Source organism: Nicotiana tomentosiformis, chromosome 11, assembly GCF_000390325.3.
Source record: "Nicotiana tomentosiformis chromosome 11, ASM39032v3, whole genome shotgun sequence".
Classification (NCBI taxonomy): domain Eukaryota; kingdom Viridiplantae; phylum Streptophyta; class Magnoliopsida; order Solanales; family Solanaceae; genus Nicotiana; species Nicotiana tomentosiformis.
Genome location: NC_090822.1, coordinates 113,579,956 through 113,600,014, shown reverse-complemented (window position 1 = coordinate 113,600,014; position 20,059 = coordinate 113,579,956). Strand labels below are relative to the sequence as shown.

Sequence of the window (20,059 nt, the reverse complement as noted above, 5' to 3'; positions counted from 1 at the left end):
ATAGTCCCTCACCGGAGGCTTGGAACCGTGACAGTGTTCCGGGTGTAGCAGGAAAAGAGGCTGCACGTGAAAGAGTAACTAGACGAAAATGTTATTTCTTGGCCATTGGATCAGCAAGGGTGTGATTCAGATGGATCAAGAGAAAACCAGGTCTGCTGTGGATTGGGAAGTGCCGAAGAATGAGAGAGTAGGCAGCAGTGGTGAAGCTGGATGCTCGAAGTCATTTTAGATATGGCAAGACAGCTTAGGAGGAGTAGAAAGTTGCCACAACCTAGGAGGGGTTTATAGGAAGCTAAAAAACGTGAACCTTTTCACATACTTCTTAAAGGGGGAGAGCGCCAGGAGAACGTCGAGACGCTATCAGTTTGGAGCGCGAGGCCAACAGAGCTTGCTGCAGAGGATATAAGAAAAGGCTTAGCAGAGGGGATCTGGTAACAATTATGAATGTGGAGGAGTGGGGCATTTTTCTCGTTACTGTTCCAATATTCAGACGGACGAATGTTGTTAGGGTAGTGTAGAATAGACCAGCTGAAGATGGAAGAGTGAACGTTTTCGAGTGTCATACGAAATTAGGATGGCAATTAGTTACCAAAAAAAAAAAAAATTGGATGGCAATTGGATTACAAGAGAAGTCTAGTCTCATATTATTCATGAACTCAGAGGGTGTGTTTGGCTAAACTTATAAATTGGTCAAGCTAGTTTATAAGTACTTTTTGGATTATCTACACGTTTGGTAAATACCCAAAGTGCTTATAAATCAAGTGTTTATAAGCTAAAATCAGACATAAGTCATAAATTGGTCACCCCCGACTTATGGCTTTTCAACTTATAAACACATTTAGCTTGACCAAAGCTTTTACTATTTTATCCTTAATAATATTTTTTAATTTGCAAAATATTTTTTTCAAAATAAATTTCCTAACTTTCTCTTCATTCCATATTCGTCGTTCGTCATTTTATTTACAAAGAAACCTTTTCATTTATAATCTTCTATGAAGTTTTAAGGGTATTCTAGTCATTTTAATAAAATAATAGCTTATTAGTATTTTTCTACCAAACACATCAACTGGTTATTACCAGTTTCAGCACGTCTATCCAAACACGTAAAATGCTTATTTAAAATATCAATTTCAGCACTTAAAAATGATTTTCAGTACTTCAAGTTTATCATTTATTTACAGTCAGCTAATCCAAACATGCTCTTAGTAGTTTGATAGTTTTAAACCCCGAAAATTTGACTTGGCAAATGATGTGGATAATTTTTTTTTAAATGCGTGGGAGTGAAGAAAAATCGAAAAAGATACCATACAACTATATAGAATGGCTTAATTGTTCAATTTATGTAGTATTTATTCTTTCTTTTTTCTTCATCTTAATATACACTGAGCATGTTTTACGAAATTTTGTATATTTTTTTCTGCTTCATATGACTATTTATTTTAACTCTGTGATTCTCATTTTTTGTAACAGATTTGTAAGTTGTTGTTTGGCTAAAAAAAAATTGGGAGTTTTTTTTCAAATTTTATTTTCAAATATCTGATTGTTTATGAATTTTAACTATTTTTTGATAGATTTTGAAAATAAGATCTTCAAATCCTAAAAACAACTCTAGAGTAGTTTTGAAGTTTGTTACTCACAAAACTTCAAATTCTTTTCAAGTAAAATACGTGTCCAACCACAATTTCAACTTTCAAAAATCATTTTTTATCTCATCTTTAAAAAACTCATTTTTTGTTTCAACCAAATATATGTCCAAACGCTAGCCAAATGACTTGGTTGGAATATATATATATATATATATATATATATATATATATATATATATATATATATATATATATATATAACAACAACAACATACCCAGTATTATCCTACACTGTGGGGTTGGGGGAGGCTAGTGAGTACGTAGACCTTACCCCTACCTTGTGAGGATTGAGAGGTTGTTTCAAATAGACCCTCAGCTTATGAAAGTATAAGTACCACATTAATGAAAATAAAGACAAGAAGGGACAGTACCAAAAAGCTATATAAAAGCAGAATAAAAACAACAATACAGTAAGGTGATCAACAATGAAAGAAAATAACGGGTAGGCATAAAAACCTACTGCCAACAGAAAGCGAGATTGTGTGCTAATACTACTATTATGAATACTCTAGACTACATACTCTACTACCATAATCCCCGACCTCCATACCTTCCTACCAAGGGTCATGTCCTCGGTCAGCTGAAGTTGTACCATGTCTTGCCTAATCACCTCTCTCCACTTCTTCTTTGGCCTACCTCTACCTCTACCTTATATATGGTTGGAATATATATATATATATATATATATATATATATATATATATATATATATATAACAACAACAACATACCCAGTATTATCCTACACTGTGGGGTTGGGGGAGGCTAGTGAGTACGTAGACCTTACCCCTACCTTGTGAGGATTGAGAGGTTGTTTCAAATAGACCCTCAGCTTATGAAAGTATAAGTACCACATTAATGAAAATAAAGACAAGAAGGGACAGTACCAAAAAGCTATATAAAAGCAGAATAAAAACAACAATACAGTAAGGTGATCAACAATGAAAGAAAATAACGGGTAGGCATAAAAACCTACTGCCAACAGAAAGCGAGATTGTGTGCTAATACTACTATTATGAATACTCTAGACTACATACTCTACTACCATAATCCCCGACCTCCATACCTTCCTACCAAGGGTCATGTCCTCGGTCAGCTGAAGTTGTACCATGTCTTGCCTAATCACCTCTCTCCACTTCTTCTTTGGCCTACCTCTACCTCTCCGTAAGCCCTCCAATGTCAACCTCTCACACCTCATCACCGGAACGTCTGTACTCCTCCTCCTCACTTGACCAAACCACCTGAGCCGCGCTTCCCGCATCTTGTCCTCAATAGGGGACACACCCACCTTGTCGCGAATAACCTCATTTTTGATCTTATATATCCTGGTGTGCCCGCACATCCATCTCAACACCCTCATATCTGCTACCTTCATCTTCTGGATATGAGCGATCTTGACTGGACAACACTCAACCCCATACAACACCGTTTGTCTGACCACCACTCACTAGAACTTAACCTTAAGTTTCGGTGGCATCTTCTTGTCACACAAAATACCTGAATCGAGTATATGATGTGTGACATATTCATCAATCTCCACATCCCCCTGAATAATAGATCCAAGATACTTAAAACTCTTTTTCCTAGGGATGACCTGTGAGTCCAGCCTCATTTCCCATTCCCCTCCTTGAGTCTCGCCACTAAAATTACACTCCAAGTATTCTGTCTTGGTCCTACTCAACTTGAAACCTTTAGATTCCAGGGTCTGCCTCCATACTTCAAATTGTGCATTCACATTGTCTCGCATCTGGTCAATCAATACAATATCATCTGCAAATAACATGCACCACGACATCTCCCCTTGGATGTGGCGCGTCAGTACGTCTATCACCAGAACAAACGAAAAAGAGGTGAGTGCCGACTTCTGATGCAACCCCATCATGACCGGAGAATGGTTCGAGTCCCCACCCACTGTCCTCACTCGGGTCTTTACTCCATCATACATGTCCTTAATCAATCTAACGTAGGCAACAAGTACACATCTAGCCTCCAAACATCTCCACAAAATCTCCCTCGGAACTTTATCGTACGCCTTTTCTAAGTCGATGAACACCATATGCAAGTCCTTCTTTCTCTCCCTATACTGCTCCATCAATCTCTTAACAAGGTGGATGGCTTTTGTAGTCGAACGCCCTGACATAAACCCAAACTGGTTCTCAGAAATAGACACACTCCTACTCACCCTTAGCTCTACCACTCTCTTCTAGACTTTCATAGTATGACTAAGCAGCTTGATACCCCGATAATTATTGTAATTTTAGGTATCACCTTTGTTCTTGTATACATGAACCATCGTGCTCCGCCTCCACTCTTCGGGCATCTTTTTTCGTTCTAAAAATGATATTAAATAACCTAGTGAGCCACTCCAAGCCTGCCTTGCCCGCACTCTTCCAAAACTCCACCGGAATTTCATCCGGCTTGATCGCTTTGCCCCTGCTCATCTTACGCGTAGGACCCACCTTGCAAGGTGACTACGCCACATAATATATATATATATATATATATATATATATATATATATATATATATATATATATATATATATATATATATATATTATTTTTGTTTTTGTTTTTGTCTTAACTGTATTTGTTTTGGGAATCTATAAATAATAAGCTGAAATTTCATTATTTTTAGCCAAATATAAAAAATTATCCAAAATAATAGAGTTCTAACCAAAAATATTTTAAAGATCACGCACTGAATATGATAATCCAAATAATATTTGACTTTAAAAAGGTATTAATCTGCCAAGTTCATGACTAATTAGGACACAAATTAATTAGGCGTGCACTGAATATTCTTTATTTTATCTTTTTTCTCTTTAATTATAACTTCTTCTTTTTTGGCAGTGCGCCTGAACCGCGATTCGCCGACACAATCGATCAACATCGCCGACGACCGTAAGTCTCTCTTCTCTCTTGAATTCACTCCAACAGTGCAAAAAAATAAGCGTGTTTGGATATTCAGTGTATGGATTTTTACTGATCATATTACTCTGTTTAAACTCATCTCAATGTAAATATATGCAAATACAACTAAAAAGTTTTAGAAGTTCCGTGTATTTTTTTTTTCAAAGATAGAAATCTCTGAATGGCTAAATTAATCCTAGAAAGCATTCTGTATATTTTTTCTAAAAATATAAATCTCTAAAAAGGCTGAATCACTCCTAAAAACAGTAAAAGTGTAGATGTCTAAAACATATTCTCTACTAATATCTATTGTACATAGGGGTGTTGATAGTTCGGTTTGGGTCGATTTTTCCATAAAAAGAAATCAAATCAAGTAAGTTGGTTTTTCAAATATTGGAACCAAACCAAACCAATTAATTCGATTTTTTATCGATTCGATTTTTCGGTTTTTTTCTTAAATATGAGACATACACTACCAAACGCATATTCCGGCGACTACATTTTCAACGTAACACTATCAAATCAATTGCTCTTTGAGAAATCTATCATTTACCAAGATATATTGATGATAATTGAATCAAATAGTGATGAATAATTGAAGTACTCAATTAAAAATCGATTATTTTTAACATTAAATAAATTCTTGTACTTAGAAAAAAAAAACTACTAATCAAACTAGAATGTAAATACAAAGAATTAGATTATTATAATAGCAAAGAACTAGACTAAAATACAAATGACTAATATGTACCATAAAATTTTACAAACTTTATAGGAGTATAAAATATACACGTGTGTGTAATAATAAATTTAAATGGCTACTTTTATAGTTGGTTTGGTTCGATTTTTTCGGTTATTTTTTTATTAAAACCAAAACCAAACCAAATTTGATCGGTTTTTAAAATTCAAAACCAAAATCAAACCAAACCTAAAAAGTATCGATTTTTTTGGTCGATTTTCGGTTTGGTTCGATTTTTCGAGTTTTATGAACACCCCTAATTGTATATATAGATGTTTTTTTATCTTGGGTTAACTCTACATGGATCTGAAAAAAATGAGAAAGGTCGAGACAACTTCATTTCATATGATTTTAGATTTACCTCATCCTCTTTTAACACTTTCATTCACTATGGTTTCATACCTGTAAACCGGTGCATATTTAAAAGAAGGCATACTGCCCACAAGCTTAAACCTTTAAGCAAATTAAAATTAAATGCACTAACTAGCTAGCCGGAACACAGTTGATGAAATTTTAGTTTGTGCATATGAATTTATCAACTTACCAAACAATCAATATATTAGTAAGGTACCTAATTTAATGATCAACCAGCAAGGATTGGACATTTTTGTAAAGAAATTATGACAAACTTTCCTGTTGTTACTAAATTATTATCTGGTCCTTAAACCCTTGTCGTCCGGCCCTTTCCCTGAACTGATCAACGGTCCTTTTTTGCTACTAAAATATGATCGTTGGCCAACGACCCTTTTTTGCAGAAATGACCATTTCGGCCTACCCCTTAAGAAAATAACCTCCACACCCCTAGTATTTGATAAATTATAATTTTAACCTTTTAAAAACTATAAATAGCCCCCCTTCTTCTTTATTTTTTCTCACAATTCACTCTCTTACTACTCTAATTCTCTCTCAATTCTCTCTTGATATTATTGATTATTGTTCTTAAATTTTCAATTACTTATTATTTCAAGTTTCATCAAATATTTAGTTTAGCCATTACAAAATTATTATTATCAAATATCAAGTATCCAAGTGAAGTGTGGTATCAACTATCAAGTATCGATCTATCAATTGAAGTTTGATTTTTGATATCAAATTTAGTGCGGCATCCGGAATCCCGGTACACTCGTTCTATATCTTTCTCTTCTTTGGTGTACATTTATTTTATTATTTAAAATTATTAATTTAATTTACATAATGGATATATTTAGAGTAGCCAAAAAAGCGTGCACTAGTAGAGGTGATAGTAAGAAAACTTTCAAAAGATCAAGAGGTGGTGCTTGTTCTTCTAGTAGCTTTACACATATTTCTAAAAGTTCATCTGAAAATTTAAATGTAGATTATGAGCGACTTCAAGAAAATTATGGTATAGATGATGATTTAGATGATAATTTAGATGATATTCCATCAACTGATAATCTTGAAACACCACCAGCTACACCTGGTAATGCTAGTCAAACTCAAAATATTAGGGGTAGAAGTCGTGGTAATACAAGTAGGCCTCCCCTCCCTATTAAGAAGAATCGAAGATTAAGAAGTAAGTGTTGGAATTTTTTTGACAGACTAGAAGAAGATAAAAATTATGTAAGATGTAGAATTTATAAGGATATTTATAAACATGAGACCGATAAGGGAGGGGGAACGGGTTAACTTCGTAGGCACATGGTAGACAACCACCCTCTTGATTGGGGAGTAGATGAGGGAGATGGGCCACAAAAACTTAACCTGGGTACTGGAGCGTTAATGGGTAAATACGATATTAGGAAAGATTGGGAAGAATTAACTAAAATGATTGTTTTAGGTTGTTTACCTTTTAGTTTTGCTGTTTTACCATATCTTGTTACTTATATTCAAAGAATTTATAACCCTTTGTTTAAAGGTATTCCTAGAAGAACTTGTAGAGCTGATATCTTTAGGCTTTTTAGACAATATCAGACATATATACGTTATTTGTTCGCTAGTCTTTCTTGTAGAATTTCTCTTACTTCTGATATTGGTCGTGCTGTAAATGGTAATGATTATTTGACTGTTACATGCCATTGGATAGATGATAATTTTTGCATGCAAAAACGTATTATTGCTTTTAAATATGATGAAGATCAAAGTCATACTGGTGCATTTATAAGTAATACTATCCATGAAGTTGCTATATTTTATAATCTTGCAGAAAAAGTTTTGTGTGTGTCATTTGATAATGCTTCTAATAACAATGCTGCTATTACAATGTTAAAATTGCATCTACACCCACCATTTCCTGAAATATTTCATGTTAGATATGCATGTCATATTTATAATTTGATTGTGAAGAGTGGCATTGAATTATTTAGAGATGATATCACTTTAGTTAGAAGAGCTGTTGGTGTAATTCAAGGAAATAATAGAAGTGCTAGATTAAATGAATTTAAAGAAAAATGTGTACACTATGGACTAAAACCAAGACTCATACCTGAAGAAATAGTTACTAGGTAGAATTATACTTATTTATTCTTAAAATGTTGTTATAAATATAGAATGCCTCTAACTGAAATTGCTAATTCTCATTGTACCGATCCTAGCCGTTTGTTAACATCTAGAACTTGGGATGTCATTGAAGATGTTGTAAAGTTTTTACAAAAATTTCATGTGGCTACACTTGAGTTTTCTGGAGCTTATTATCCTACTATTGCAAATGGTTTAGTTCATATTGTTGAAATTTCTCTTTTACTACATAATTTGAAGAAGAAAGAAGGATATACTTCTGTTGTTGAATCTATGCTAGATAAGTTTAAAAAATATTTCTACCTAATTCCCCCTATTTACCTAATTGGTGCTATTTTAAACCCTTCTATCAAAATGGCCACTTGTCGCCAATTAATCACTGCTTTATATTCTTATATGGACATTGGACCAACTGAAACTCCTGATATTGACACTTGTATTTCTGATCTACACAAACATTTAGAATCATTATATAATTATTATGCTAACATTGTTGATGCTTCTTCTGCTGTAGATACAAATATTCCTTCAAGTTCAGTTTCAACATCTGGGACCAGTGCTTTGGATGATAATGATGGTATTGAAGATTATTTGATTTGGTCAACACTAGGGGAGCATCAACAAACCAGTAGCAGGAATATTGATGAACTTCAATTCTACTTGCAAAAGTCAGCAGAGCCCCGCACAAAGAAATTTCTGACACTGGGTTGGTGGAGGAGCAACTCAAATCAATTTCACGTTCTTTCGGCCATGGGTCGAGACGTGCTAAATGTGCCGATTTCAACAGTCACATCAGAGAGCGCATTTAGCCAAGCAAGGCAGCAACTAGAAGATACCCGTCATTCATTGGGCAGCAACGCTTTGGAAATTCTAGTGTGTTTCAGAGATTGGATAAGATCAGAACGGCGAAATCAAGGGCGTGACGAGGTAGATGAAGCGGAGGACCAAGAAATTGGAGATATAATGGTTTATGGTTCTGATTCAACCAATGCCGGAAATCAAGAACCTCATGTTGACATGGATGAACTTACAAAAATGATGCAAAGCATGTGATGTACTATTTTCTTTTCTTTTTTTATAATTGTTGTAAACTTTTAATTTGCAAGTTCAAAAATAACAAAATCAAAAAGAACTTGCAACTTAATTTGAAGTATTATATATTATTCAATAAAAATATCAAATAAAAGTTTTCAGAGCTTGATCCTTACATATTGCCTATTGGTCTTATTAAATAATTTTTTGTAGCCACTTACTTTCAAATTTCAAATTTAAAACTTTAAACTTCAAAGTTTAATTCTAAGCTTTAAAAGTTTGCAAACACTTAAGTATCAATAACATTGAATAAGAAAAATAAAATTTACTTTAAAAAAAAATGCACAGCCCGGTCCAGCCCGCTAAGCCCGAACCCGGACGGACAAAAAAAATTCGAAAAAGTACAGCCCGCTAACAACCCACTAACTCAGCCCGCTAACAACCCGCAACGTTAAATGGACAGGCTATTTTTTTTTGTGTCCAGCTCATCCCAGTCCGCCCGTTAAACACCCATAAGAGGAACCACTCGAGATAAAGAAGCTATTTGGGAGGTGGCAGGTAGGGGTGTTCAAACCGAACCGGAAAATCGCACCAAATCGAAAAATCAAACAAAATCGATTAAAAAACCCGACTAGATTTGGTTTGACTTGGTTTGGTATTGAGTGAAAAAATGCGAACCAAACCGACATATAAATATATAATTTTTATATATATTTTTAAGACTTTATATTGAATTTTTCTTAAAAAATATTGAAATATTTGGGACCCTCTCATGTGTTAACCTTGAAAGCGTACATTAACGAAAATTATTGTTAGACGACTAAGAAAATAACTATCATGTGTTACTAAAAACATTCTCCCATTAGAATAATAGATCATATGTTTGTCAATTTTTTTAATATTTACTAAACATATATTCACTTATCAAAACTTTATCTATAACTTTAACAAAGTAAGATTGAAATAATATTCATGTAACAAAAAAAAAAGACCCGAAAAATCCGACAAAACCGAACCAATCCAAACCGATATAGTTGGTTTGGTTTGGTTTTGATAAAAACCGAACCAACCCGGTCCATGTACACTCCTAGTGACAGATATCTCCTGGAATTAGTCGAGATGCACGCAAATTGCCCCGGACACCATGGTAAAGAAAAAAGACAAGCTATTTGGGAGGTTGAGGAGGTCATACAAGCACAATAGCTATATGTTTTCTACTCTGCAGGTATCTCACCTTTAAAATTCAGGATTGAGTTTCTACTCTGTATGTTTTATATGCTTGTTTTGTGTTACTTGGTTGTGGAATTGATGCTTTACGTATGCCTGTATATGAAATTTTGGATTTTGAATAAGTTTTGAATGTGAAAGTTAGCATGAGTTGACTTAAATATATTGGGAGTGCTTCGGTTGGATTCGTAGTTGATCGGGATTAGTTGGAGCATAAAACCAGGAAAAACATTTCTGGTGCTACTGATAACTTAAGGTTAATAGTTTGGTAACATTTCTATATTTGTCGCAAACAAGATAACTATTTTGATTAAGTTGATTAATCTTTAACCATTTTTCTAATAATCATTTATCTAAAAATTAACAACACAATGTCATAGTTATTAGTTTATACTTTATATGATTGAGCTTTTAAGATAGAATGACAATTTCTTTTTAATTTTCTTGCATCACCATCCTCCTATTGAAACATAGCTATGCAACTAGAAGCAAAAGAAAACCTGTTATGGGTTCACTTTACTAAAATAAATAAATAAATAAATAAAAAGCAATAAATGCAAAAGATTATGCAAATTACTTCCTAAGTCCCTTTTACAGAAAAAACCTTAAATATCTCATAACACATTACATAGTCCAACTGAAGTATCTTATCATAATAAAACATAGTAAAATATAGTAATTCAGAATACATGTATGAACCTCTTATAAGAAACTGAATAACGAATGAAATGGTACATATAATCAAAGGCGAAATAACTTAAGTCTAGGAGTATTAAAGGTCCTACAAATCCAAGAACAAACATACAAAAAAGTAGCCACCAGACATCTTTGTCCATGAATATATTCTCAACATTAAGAGCTTGAACGCCGGCCAGAACTGTGAATGCTGCGGAGTAATACACAGAAATAATGACAGTGCAGTACTTCACTGGCAAGGCAATATAAAAGTCGTCTGAATCAAACTTCGATAGAAGTATGGAAAGCAATGTTCCCACAGTGAATACTGAAACATAAAGAGCTACACCTAAGAAAACCATCAACATCCATAGATCTGAATGTTGTGTCTTGAGGAGAATAGGTATGCCACTATTTTGATCAAAACCTCCAGGGACTGTAAAAACTGCAGCAAAGTTGACTGTGCAGAGAAGAGTAGCTAGTATAAGAATTGAACCTGCTAATTCTCTGATTGATTTCTCTGCTTCTTTACATACTTCTGAATGTTTTATCTCGAATAACTCTGTTGCAGTCGTGTCTTCATTGTTTTCCACCGTCCATAAACGTGGATGTACACAATATTTTACGCGCTTCAAAAAATTAAATGTATTCATGGTAAGTGACAAAGATGTAATTTTGGGAGAAACTAAAACAGTCATGCAACTATTTTTATATGGAAACATTAAGGTGATATGCTATTGGAATAGATAGGGATGATGGGCCTAACTCACACCCCAAAAGCTAGCTCGAAGGAAGGAGGATTGCCCAAGCCTTATAAGGAGACCAGGGATCTCATCCCGGTCCGATGTGGGATTCATTCCATTCATCAGATGAAGATCATGATATATTTAACCATATTGCATTATTTTTTAGAAACTCATTTATACTCTTATATTCTCAGCCATTTACTTGTCAATATATACATGTAACCAATGACAATACGATTGTTGAAGTGTAACAAACACATTTTTCTGGTGTTTTCTGCGTGTTATATATGTTATATTGTTAAAAAAGCAAATAAGAAAGCACCTTAAACCAGAGGATACCCCATGCCATGAGTACGAGTGTTTTGTAACCCCTTATTGTTTTAATTGGTTTCCCTGCAGAAAATTTGAATGGCGATCCAACACTTGCTGCAAAATGCATTATGGTGTTTCCGTGTTGATCGATATCAGCAAGTAGCCTATCTTTGTGAGATACCTTTTGCAAAATGTAATCAAATAGGAACCTGTTTTTCTGCTCTGCTGCAATATGCAATATATTTTTTCCATCTTCATCGACAGTTTCTACTGCTTGAGGATAATTTTGTATAATTTCCACGACTAACTCGTTTATACCATGTTTTGTTGCCTGTATTAGTGGATTTGGCACAAAATTGGCATAGAAGCTCCAATCTTCTTCCCTTATCAATCTTCTTGCTAATATTAATGCAAGAATATGCTTTTGCTTTTCATAATCAATTTCTCCTAACCATGCATTACCTAGAACAAGAACACGCACCCAAGAAAAAAATGATAATCAGAAGAGGACATAGGTTTAAATTGTGGATGGTAATGCATGTATTAGTAATACAAAAACTGTAATGCAAGAGTTATTTCTTAGATGTTTGGCAAAATTAAAATGTGTGTTTATTCTTTAACCAAACATATAAAAGTCTGTTTATTACGGAACCCTTTATATGAAGACATTTATATTATATTTGTTGTGTAATTCATGTATTACGAATACGTGTATTCTTATTATTTCATATTATGTCATGAATGAAACAATATATTGAGTTTCGCAAAACTTATTTATACGGATATATATTGTGTTGAATTTTATACAAAGATTGATCTCCTTATTCAACCAACCAAACAGGCGATAATGAACATTATACATACATAGTTAACATCTGTGTATAGGCTTAATTTGAAGATACCTTACCTAGCAGAGAGTTAACAAATGAAGACCTTTTTCTTTGAAAGACAACGTTTTTAGTAGTCTCTGGATCCTCCAAGTTGTAACTAAGTTTTGACTCTCCATATATTGCTGGTATGCCTGTTTCATTATTACATTAGATTAAACGAGAAACAAGTCATATTTTTGGCTTACTCAGAGGTAAAACTACTATATAAGCACCACCAAAGTGATGGTGGAACAGATATATATACTCCATATAGGAATCTTCAACAGAGGTTTCGGCTTCGAGCCCTGCGAGTGTAAAAAATCCTTGTAAGGAGCGTTTTTCTAAGTCTTAGGTGGCTCGAATTCGAATCAGTCGAGACCCCATGCGGATACAGGACATCAGGTGAAAAAAAAAATAACTATTACTATTTAATTAAGCCTTAATTCTATGAGTATTTAGTAAGGAGATTGTTCTCTTTTCAAATTAAGCATTTGATAAAGAATTAATAATTTGGGAAATGAAAGTACTTACAGAAATACATAAAGGTTTCAAATCCCTGCATAGGAACGAAAGGCGTAGTGCCGAATTGTCCGATTGTATAGATGGATCCACTCCTAAAAGATAAGTGCTTTGTAGCCAATATATTTAATGCAGTCGTACCCTTTCCGTCAGCTTTGCTGGCTAATTCAGGATATATTTCCAGCAACTGTAATGCGAAGTCTGGTTCTCATTTCGTGCAAAACAAAACAAAAGCCCACTGTCATATTCTACGAATTTGATTATTAGAATTTAGGCAAAAACTATATCAATGCAAAACCACGAAATATAACTAGAGCATTTCATTTTAATAGTATCATATTTAACTTGTAGCTGATGATGTAAACCTATATCAAAAGTGTTTAACGTCGTCTATACGTTGACTGTGTAAATAATTTTTGTACCAGTGAGTGGGTTGCTTAGTGGTAAGTACCCTCCACTTTCAACTAAGAGGTTGTGAGTTCGAGTCACCCCAAGAGCAAGGTGGGGAGTTCTTGGAGGGAGGGAGCCGAGGAGGTAAGGTCTGCGTACACACCAGATCCCACTAGTGTGATTATACTGGGTTGTTATTGTTGTCATGTCATTTAAAAACCTATCATTATATGTACTATTCTATAACGAGCATGATCTGATAACCTCAAAGCATGGTAACTTGTTTTTGGAGGCAAATCCACATTAATTTATATAAAAATTTCTTTTATACTATCCGTGTATATAATTTAAATTTATATCTAATTGAGATGTTAGGACGCAAACTAGTCCCTTTCTTAAAATTAAACGTACACACGAATGTAGCAACACTTATACATGACTTATAGCGTTAATTCTTTGTATGGTATTTGAGGTCACATTAAAGGCGCAATTAGAGCTGTACTCAGAGGCGGATCGAAGATTTAAATTCTATGAGTTCAACTTTTAAGGTTTTTAGCATTGAACCCATTATATTTTTAAAATTATGAGTTCATATCTATTTTTTTTTTGTGTGCAATTTTAATGAATTTTACATATAAATTTTTACTCCGCGTCTCAATTGAACCCGTCTGCATAACATTGCATCCGCCCCTGGCTGTACTATCTATATTCATAGTTAATGGAATTAATTTTTTTCCAAAAGTTTTTTTCCCATTACATATAGGGTATTGGGGCAAGGGGAAGGCGAAGCCAGAATTTTTAATAAAGGGGTGTCAAAATCTAAAGAACTAAGCATACGAATAAGTCAACGGGAATCAACACATAATATATATGCATTGAAAAAATCACCTATAAAAACAGTGTAATTTTACGACGAATGAGTGTTAATTTGACCTCCATGGAGCCATATTATGGCTCCGCCGCTGAGGAAAGGGAAAGAGGGGTAATGTGAGAAGTAAACCTACAACGAAATTAGTAACCTCAAAAATAAGTTAACTTACAATAACACTCTTGAGTTACAGCAGCATGTAGAACAGTTCTTCCATCGTTCCTCGTCATAGTAAATTCATTACAAAGATTGTTCTCTGCTAACAAAATGAACACTTCTTTCTCTCCACTCGCAGCTGCAACATAAATGGGTGTCTCTCCCCAGTTATTTCTCTCCAAAACAAGATCTCTTTTCAAGCTTAACATCATCTCCACAATTTTCTTTCGTCCAAACCTAGCAGCTTCATGCAAAGGTGTATCTCCATTCTTGTTTTTAACTCTCAAATCTTCACTGCTCACTGGCCTTTCATCAATAATTAGTCGAAATGCTCGCACGTTACCGTGAATGGCAATAAAATGAAGAATGGTGTCGCTGCGATTATCAATAGGTGACACCATTTCTTCTCTACAGAAATCGCGTAGGATTTCTATAGATTTTTCATCTTCGCAATTTGCTGCTGTGTAAGCTGCAGATTGGCGAACACTTGCAGTGATGCATTTTCTTCCTATTTTAATTTGCATGTTAAAATATTTTAGTATGGTTGGAGACTGACTCTGCTACTGTTAGTTAATTAGGAATGAAATATTACTACTACTAGTATTTGCTTCAGACATAAATACTAAGTCTTGTCATTTGGAATAATATTCTTAACTCTACTACAAGCAAATTTGGAATATTGTTTGCTGTAAATATAATTGATTCTCATTGGAAAATGAATATAATAAGATTAAGTATAGTGCAAGCAATTCGGAACCACATGCTTTTACGTAACCGAGAACTTTCCTAAAGGTAAAGAAATTTGCTTGCTAACGTAATCACAAAGTCCGTCATTTATGTTCTTCTTACTTCTATTTTCTCTATATTACTTGAAATTCGATACAACAGAGTATGGCGAATATTATGTTAATAATCTATATTTGTAAAATAATTCTAGAAATAAAAACAACAGCAAAACAAAAATATAGAAGAAGCAAATAAATCCGAACCCTTCACAGGGATTACACACTGGTGTACCGATATTGTATTTATAGCCATCAGGTTGGGTTCAAACGAATAGATGCAACACTAGAAGAAGTGGAATTATATATACACTCAACAAATGAGTTTTTCTCCTCCAATATGAGACAATGTTCCTTTGTAAAGGAGGAAAAATCAAAATTTGAAGTTTCCCACAATTTCATGTTCACCCCAATTTTTGAACTAAAAACCAACATATTAATGATATTTGCTATTACTCACTAGGCGAGAAAATTGTGCGTGTGATATTACACTGGTTTGATCAAAATCACTTCTGTGAATGTAAGGTTCACTTTGTTTCTAATTCGTAACGATTTTGGTATGGTGTACATTTTCATCATAACCTTTTAAGCAATATCATAGCGTAGCAATTTATCAGCACTGCTAATGGTTAAAACTTACACTCTTTAAGTTATGTATGAACATTAATGTAAGAAAATTTTACACCTTCAACAAAATTTAATTGGTTTTTCAAGTTACACCTTCCACAATTTATAAGATTATTGCAAAGATACCCACTGCCAGCTTGAAAACTGTGGTGGATTAATGGTAAAAAATTTCCAACATGCTTTTATTGAAGCAACTAATTCCTCATGCCTAGGCTTTGCAAGCGTGGACAACATAAATGGGGCCCAATATCGGTAACAGTAAATTAGGATGAGTCTGGTTTTGATACTAGTTGTTGAACTAAAATGGCTCAAAGATACTCTTAACATGGTGTGATATTATTCACTTTGGGCCAAGCCCGCATGATTTCGGCGTATTATCACTTTTTACCCGCGCCATAAATTATTTACATTCGGTAGTCCAAAAAGTATATAAAATTTATATAATTTTGTATATAACACAAAAATGTATATATACACAAACAATATACAAAAATTATACTATATTTTTTCGGCTATTATTTTGAGAGCGGCTATACAGTGTCATTTTTTCCACCGTTTTCCCCAAAAGGCCTCACACCATTAAGAGTATCTAATCTTCATAAGTAGTTTCTTTTTCTTTTCTACTTTCCATGTGAGAGTTTGTTTACACACACTCATTATATCATTGACAATATAATATGATGGTTGCCCATGAACGGGTCAAAGGATACTCACAAAAAGGGATCTCTCCTAGATGTCTGATCAAGGTAGACATAAGAAAAGCTTATGACTCAGTTGAATGGAGCTTTTTGAGAATGGTGTTGTTAGGATTTGGACTTCCCTTTGGAACGGTGAACCCAATTATGACTGCAACCATGAGTTATTCTATACTGCTTAATGGGGGACTGACTCCAAAATTTCATGCAAGGAAAGGATTAAGGCAAGGAGAGAATTCATTATGGTGTAAGTGTATTACAATCAATCACTATAGCAGGCAAAAAAAGTCCGGATATAGAAGTTTGACGTTGTACATATTGGAGTAGATGACATTCTGAAATCGACTAACATTTATTTGATTTTTTTAGACTAATATAGAATAAATAAAAGTTAAAAGTGACGTCGTCGTCACCTCCGAGATAAAGCCAAAAATTTGAATTTACTAAAAAAGCGAGAGAGACCCTTTCTATCTTATTACTCAAGCGGGCTAGTTGCAATAAAAAAACAACGGTCACTAGAAATAGAAAGTGCTTCGGAAGGCATCAACTACCTTTTTACTAAACAACACAACTAGGTATTTGTACTCAATTAGTGTAAAGAATGGCATAAGAAAAGTATTATTTGGAGATCTTCTGCTAGCCAAAGATCGTTAACTAAAAATAGGAAGATTCAACTAAAGAAGAGAAAGTTTTGAAAAGAGAAGAAAAGTTTTGGAGAAGATAACTTTGTTATTGAAAGAAGGCTTTCTTGATTTTGGCTTAGTTACAAATGCCAATGGCCACCCCTATTTATACTTCTCTAAGGATGGTTCTAGATAATATTCTAGAACATGTACAAAAAAAATCTAGTTAACCGTATCTTCCCACAATACTCTAGAATATCTAGATATGTCTACTAGATAACATTATCTTCCCACAATACTTTAGAACATCTAGATGTGTCTACTAGATAAATATTAAGGATACTACACTAGGACATTCTAGAGAAATCTATGTATTTCCAAAAAAAAAAATAACTTTACTTTATTTTTCTCACACTGCCCCTTAAAGTGATTTTTTGGAAGCTATCCCACGCTTGTCGCGGAACAACTCAATCAATTCTTTAGGCTGTGTCTTGGTGAAGATCTCAGCACTATTTTTCCGGCTCCTCTTTCTTCCCTAATGACGGAAGGTTCTTCAATTAGTTATACAAAGAAACATGAGTATGTGCTGACGAAATTTTTAACTCTAAAACGAGCTGGCTTGATAATAGTTCTTTTTCGCCTTCCTGAAACACTTGAATCATCTCCTTGTTGAGTTCAATGTCTTTGAGTTCTTGGGTTCCCCCTTTCTCTTAGCTCCTCAACAGCTGTATTATCTAAAAGAGTACTTGTGATGGGCATATTTGATGCTTTAGGATTCAAAGGTTTATAACCTGCCCCTTTTTGCGCAATTCCATAATATAAAGAGACTTCATCGAATATGACATCCCTTGAAACAACAAAGAGATGAGTTTTAGGATCCATGCACTTCCATCCCTTTTTTCTTTTATCATATCCGACAAAGATGCATTTCCTTGCCTTGGCATCCAACTTGCTCCGCTGAGAATCCGGAATGTGAACCCTTTTATCTTTTTTTTATTCAACTAACTAAAGAAACTAACACTAATCTACATTACTATATATATACAACATAAATATAAGATATCCCCCACCCCACACCTTAAATAGCGGCATGTCCCCATGTCACCCAAAGAAAAAAATGCAAGATAAAGAAAACTTCCCCGATAGAGTCAGTCTTGGTCGGAGCCAGTGCCGGGGTCGAGATGGCAAGCCCTGCCAAGTGCACGCAGCCATGCCATGACCCTCCTCTTATATTTTGCATTTTGGGTAGCAAGGGCATCCACTTTAGCTCCCAAGTCCGTGACAGAAGTATGCAACCCTGCCATTTCCTGCTCTAAGATCGTCATTCTCGTGTCCCATCTGACAATTGATGTTCCCTCAGTAACCTGCTCGTGCGGGGGCGAAGCAGCCACAACCTCAACCTGCCCTTCATTACTCTCATCAGACTCATCACTATTTGCCTCAACGGGTGCAACAAGATCCTTCCCAATTACCACTTTATCAGCCCAGAACTTCTGTTCTTTTTTTACTTTCCCATCCAATTTCTTATTTTCCGGTACACGTGCTGCACGGCATAATCTAGTGATTAAGGAAGGAAAGAAGAATCCATACCTTTGCACCGGACAATAAATGAACATTTTGTCGTGAATAACCTTAGCCACATCAAAATAATGGCCATTGATAAAATACCAGATCAGTGCAGTCCGGGGACCATTCACCCCAGTGGTATTAGAAGAAGGCAGCAGGCGGTTATTGATGACATAGAGCCAACACTTCCCTTCAAAGGTAAGCGATGCCGAATGAAACTTCTGCCCTTGCTTAATCCATACTACTTCCTTGTTGGGCACACATATTGTTCTAAAGAACAAATTCCACGAGGTTGGTTCTCTGCTATAGGTATCATAATAGTCCTCCGCTTCAGGATTTATCCCAAACACTGGCAACCTGTAAGCCCTACTAATGGCCTCGATGGATGCATCCACACTCTTCTGTCGTACCGTGCAGACATGGTTCACATGTTTCGGGCAGTTCGCGTAAAACTCCCGCACAATCATTAAATTGGCTTCATCAGGTTCTTCAAAGAATATACCCAGCCCGCGACGAACCAATTCACGATACATATTGAGACGGTCATTTTAGAGGGACCCCATATCAATTCCCCTCTCCGGTATGGGTTTCTTGGGAGCCTTATGACCAAAACGTGCTTGATACGAACTTGACACTATCATACTGGGGTGCATTGGCCGAGGATCGCGACCCGAGAGGAGCTTGTATGACTACTGGAGGATGCACTTGTGGTTCTTCGTTTCTTGGATGTCGGCATACTACCTGAAATAAATACCACTATCAGCGGAAGGCACGATGTGTGAACCAAGAGTGGTTACTCAAACTTCACCAGCACACTTGGTCACAAAATTCCATTCTCGAACTCATTGTGGAATTTATACAAACACCTGACGTGCAAGTTTACCCGAACTCCCAAATACCAATTTTTATACCCTAAATTCAATCACAGATATACCAAAGTCGAATCTAACCCAACATGGTAAAATTCTACTATTACCTCAACATACAAACAAGTATACGTGGTACTAAACTAAACTAAGACAAAAACAAAAATAATGGCACTTACCTGAGGGAACTTGTGAGGATTTGGGTTGGGAAGTTATGAAAGAGGAGAGATGAGGAGAAGAGGGTAGGGTTTGATTTTGAAATTGGGGTAAGGGATAAGGGATTGTGCGTTTGTTTTCTTATGTTTAGAGAGGGGGTAGTTTAGATTAGAATATGA

At 34.9% G+C, this 20,059-nt stretch overlaps 1 protein-coding gene across 1 annotated transcript; it reads right to left on the bottom strand.

Annotated features, from left to right (window-relative positions):
* Nucleotides 1-10,619: 10,619 nt before the first annotated feature.
* On the bottom strand, nt 10,620-15,129 carry LOC104113455 (protein ACCELERATED CELL DEATH 6-like). Its single transcript, XM_009623624.4, has 5 exons — nt 14,582-15,129; nt 13,164-13,352; nt 12,671-12,784; nt 11,774-12,225; nt 10,620-11,334 (listed from the first exon to the last, which is right to left on the bottom strand). The coding sequence occupies exons 1-5, from the start codon at nt 15,087-15,089 to the stop codon at nt 10,711-10,713; spliced, it is 1,887 nt and encodes a 628-aa protein (XP_009621919.1). The 5' UTR covers nt 15,090-15,129; the 3' UTR covers nt 10,620-10,710.
* Nucleotides 15,130-20,059: the final 4,930 nt, after the last annotated feature.

What these genes read in the sequence shown, in the direction of transcription:
- LOC104113455 (XM_009623624.4), bottom strand. Translation starts at nt 15,089, where the DNA reads ATGCAAATTAAAATAGGAAGAAAATGCATCACTGCAAGTGTTCGCCAA. An exon ending in TGTAACTCAAGAGTGTTATT is followed by an intron (nt 13,353 to 14,581) that starts GTAAGTTAACTT and finishes AATGAGAACCAG; the next exon opens with ACTTCGCATTACAGTTGCTG. An exon ending in GGGGTATCCTCTGGTTTAAG is followed by an intron (nt 11,335 to 11,773) that starts GTGCTTTCTTAT and finishes AATTTTTTGAAG; the next exon opens with CGCGTAAAATATTGTGTACA.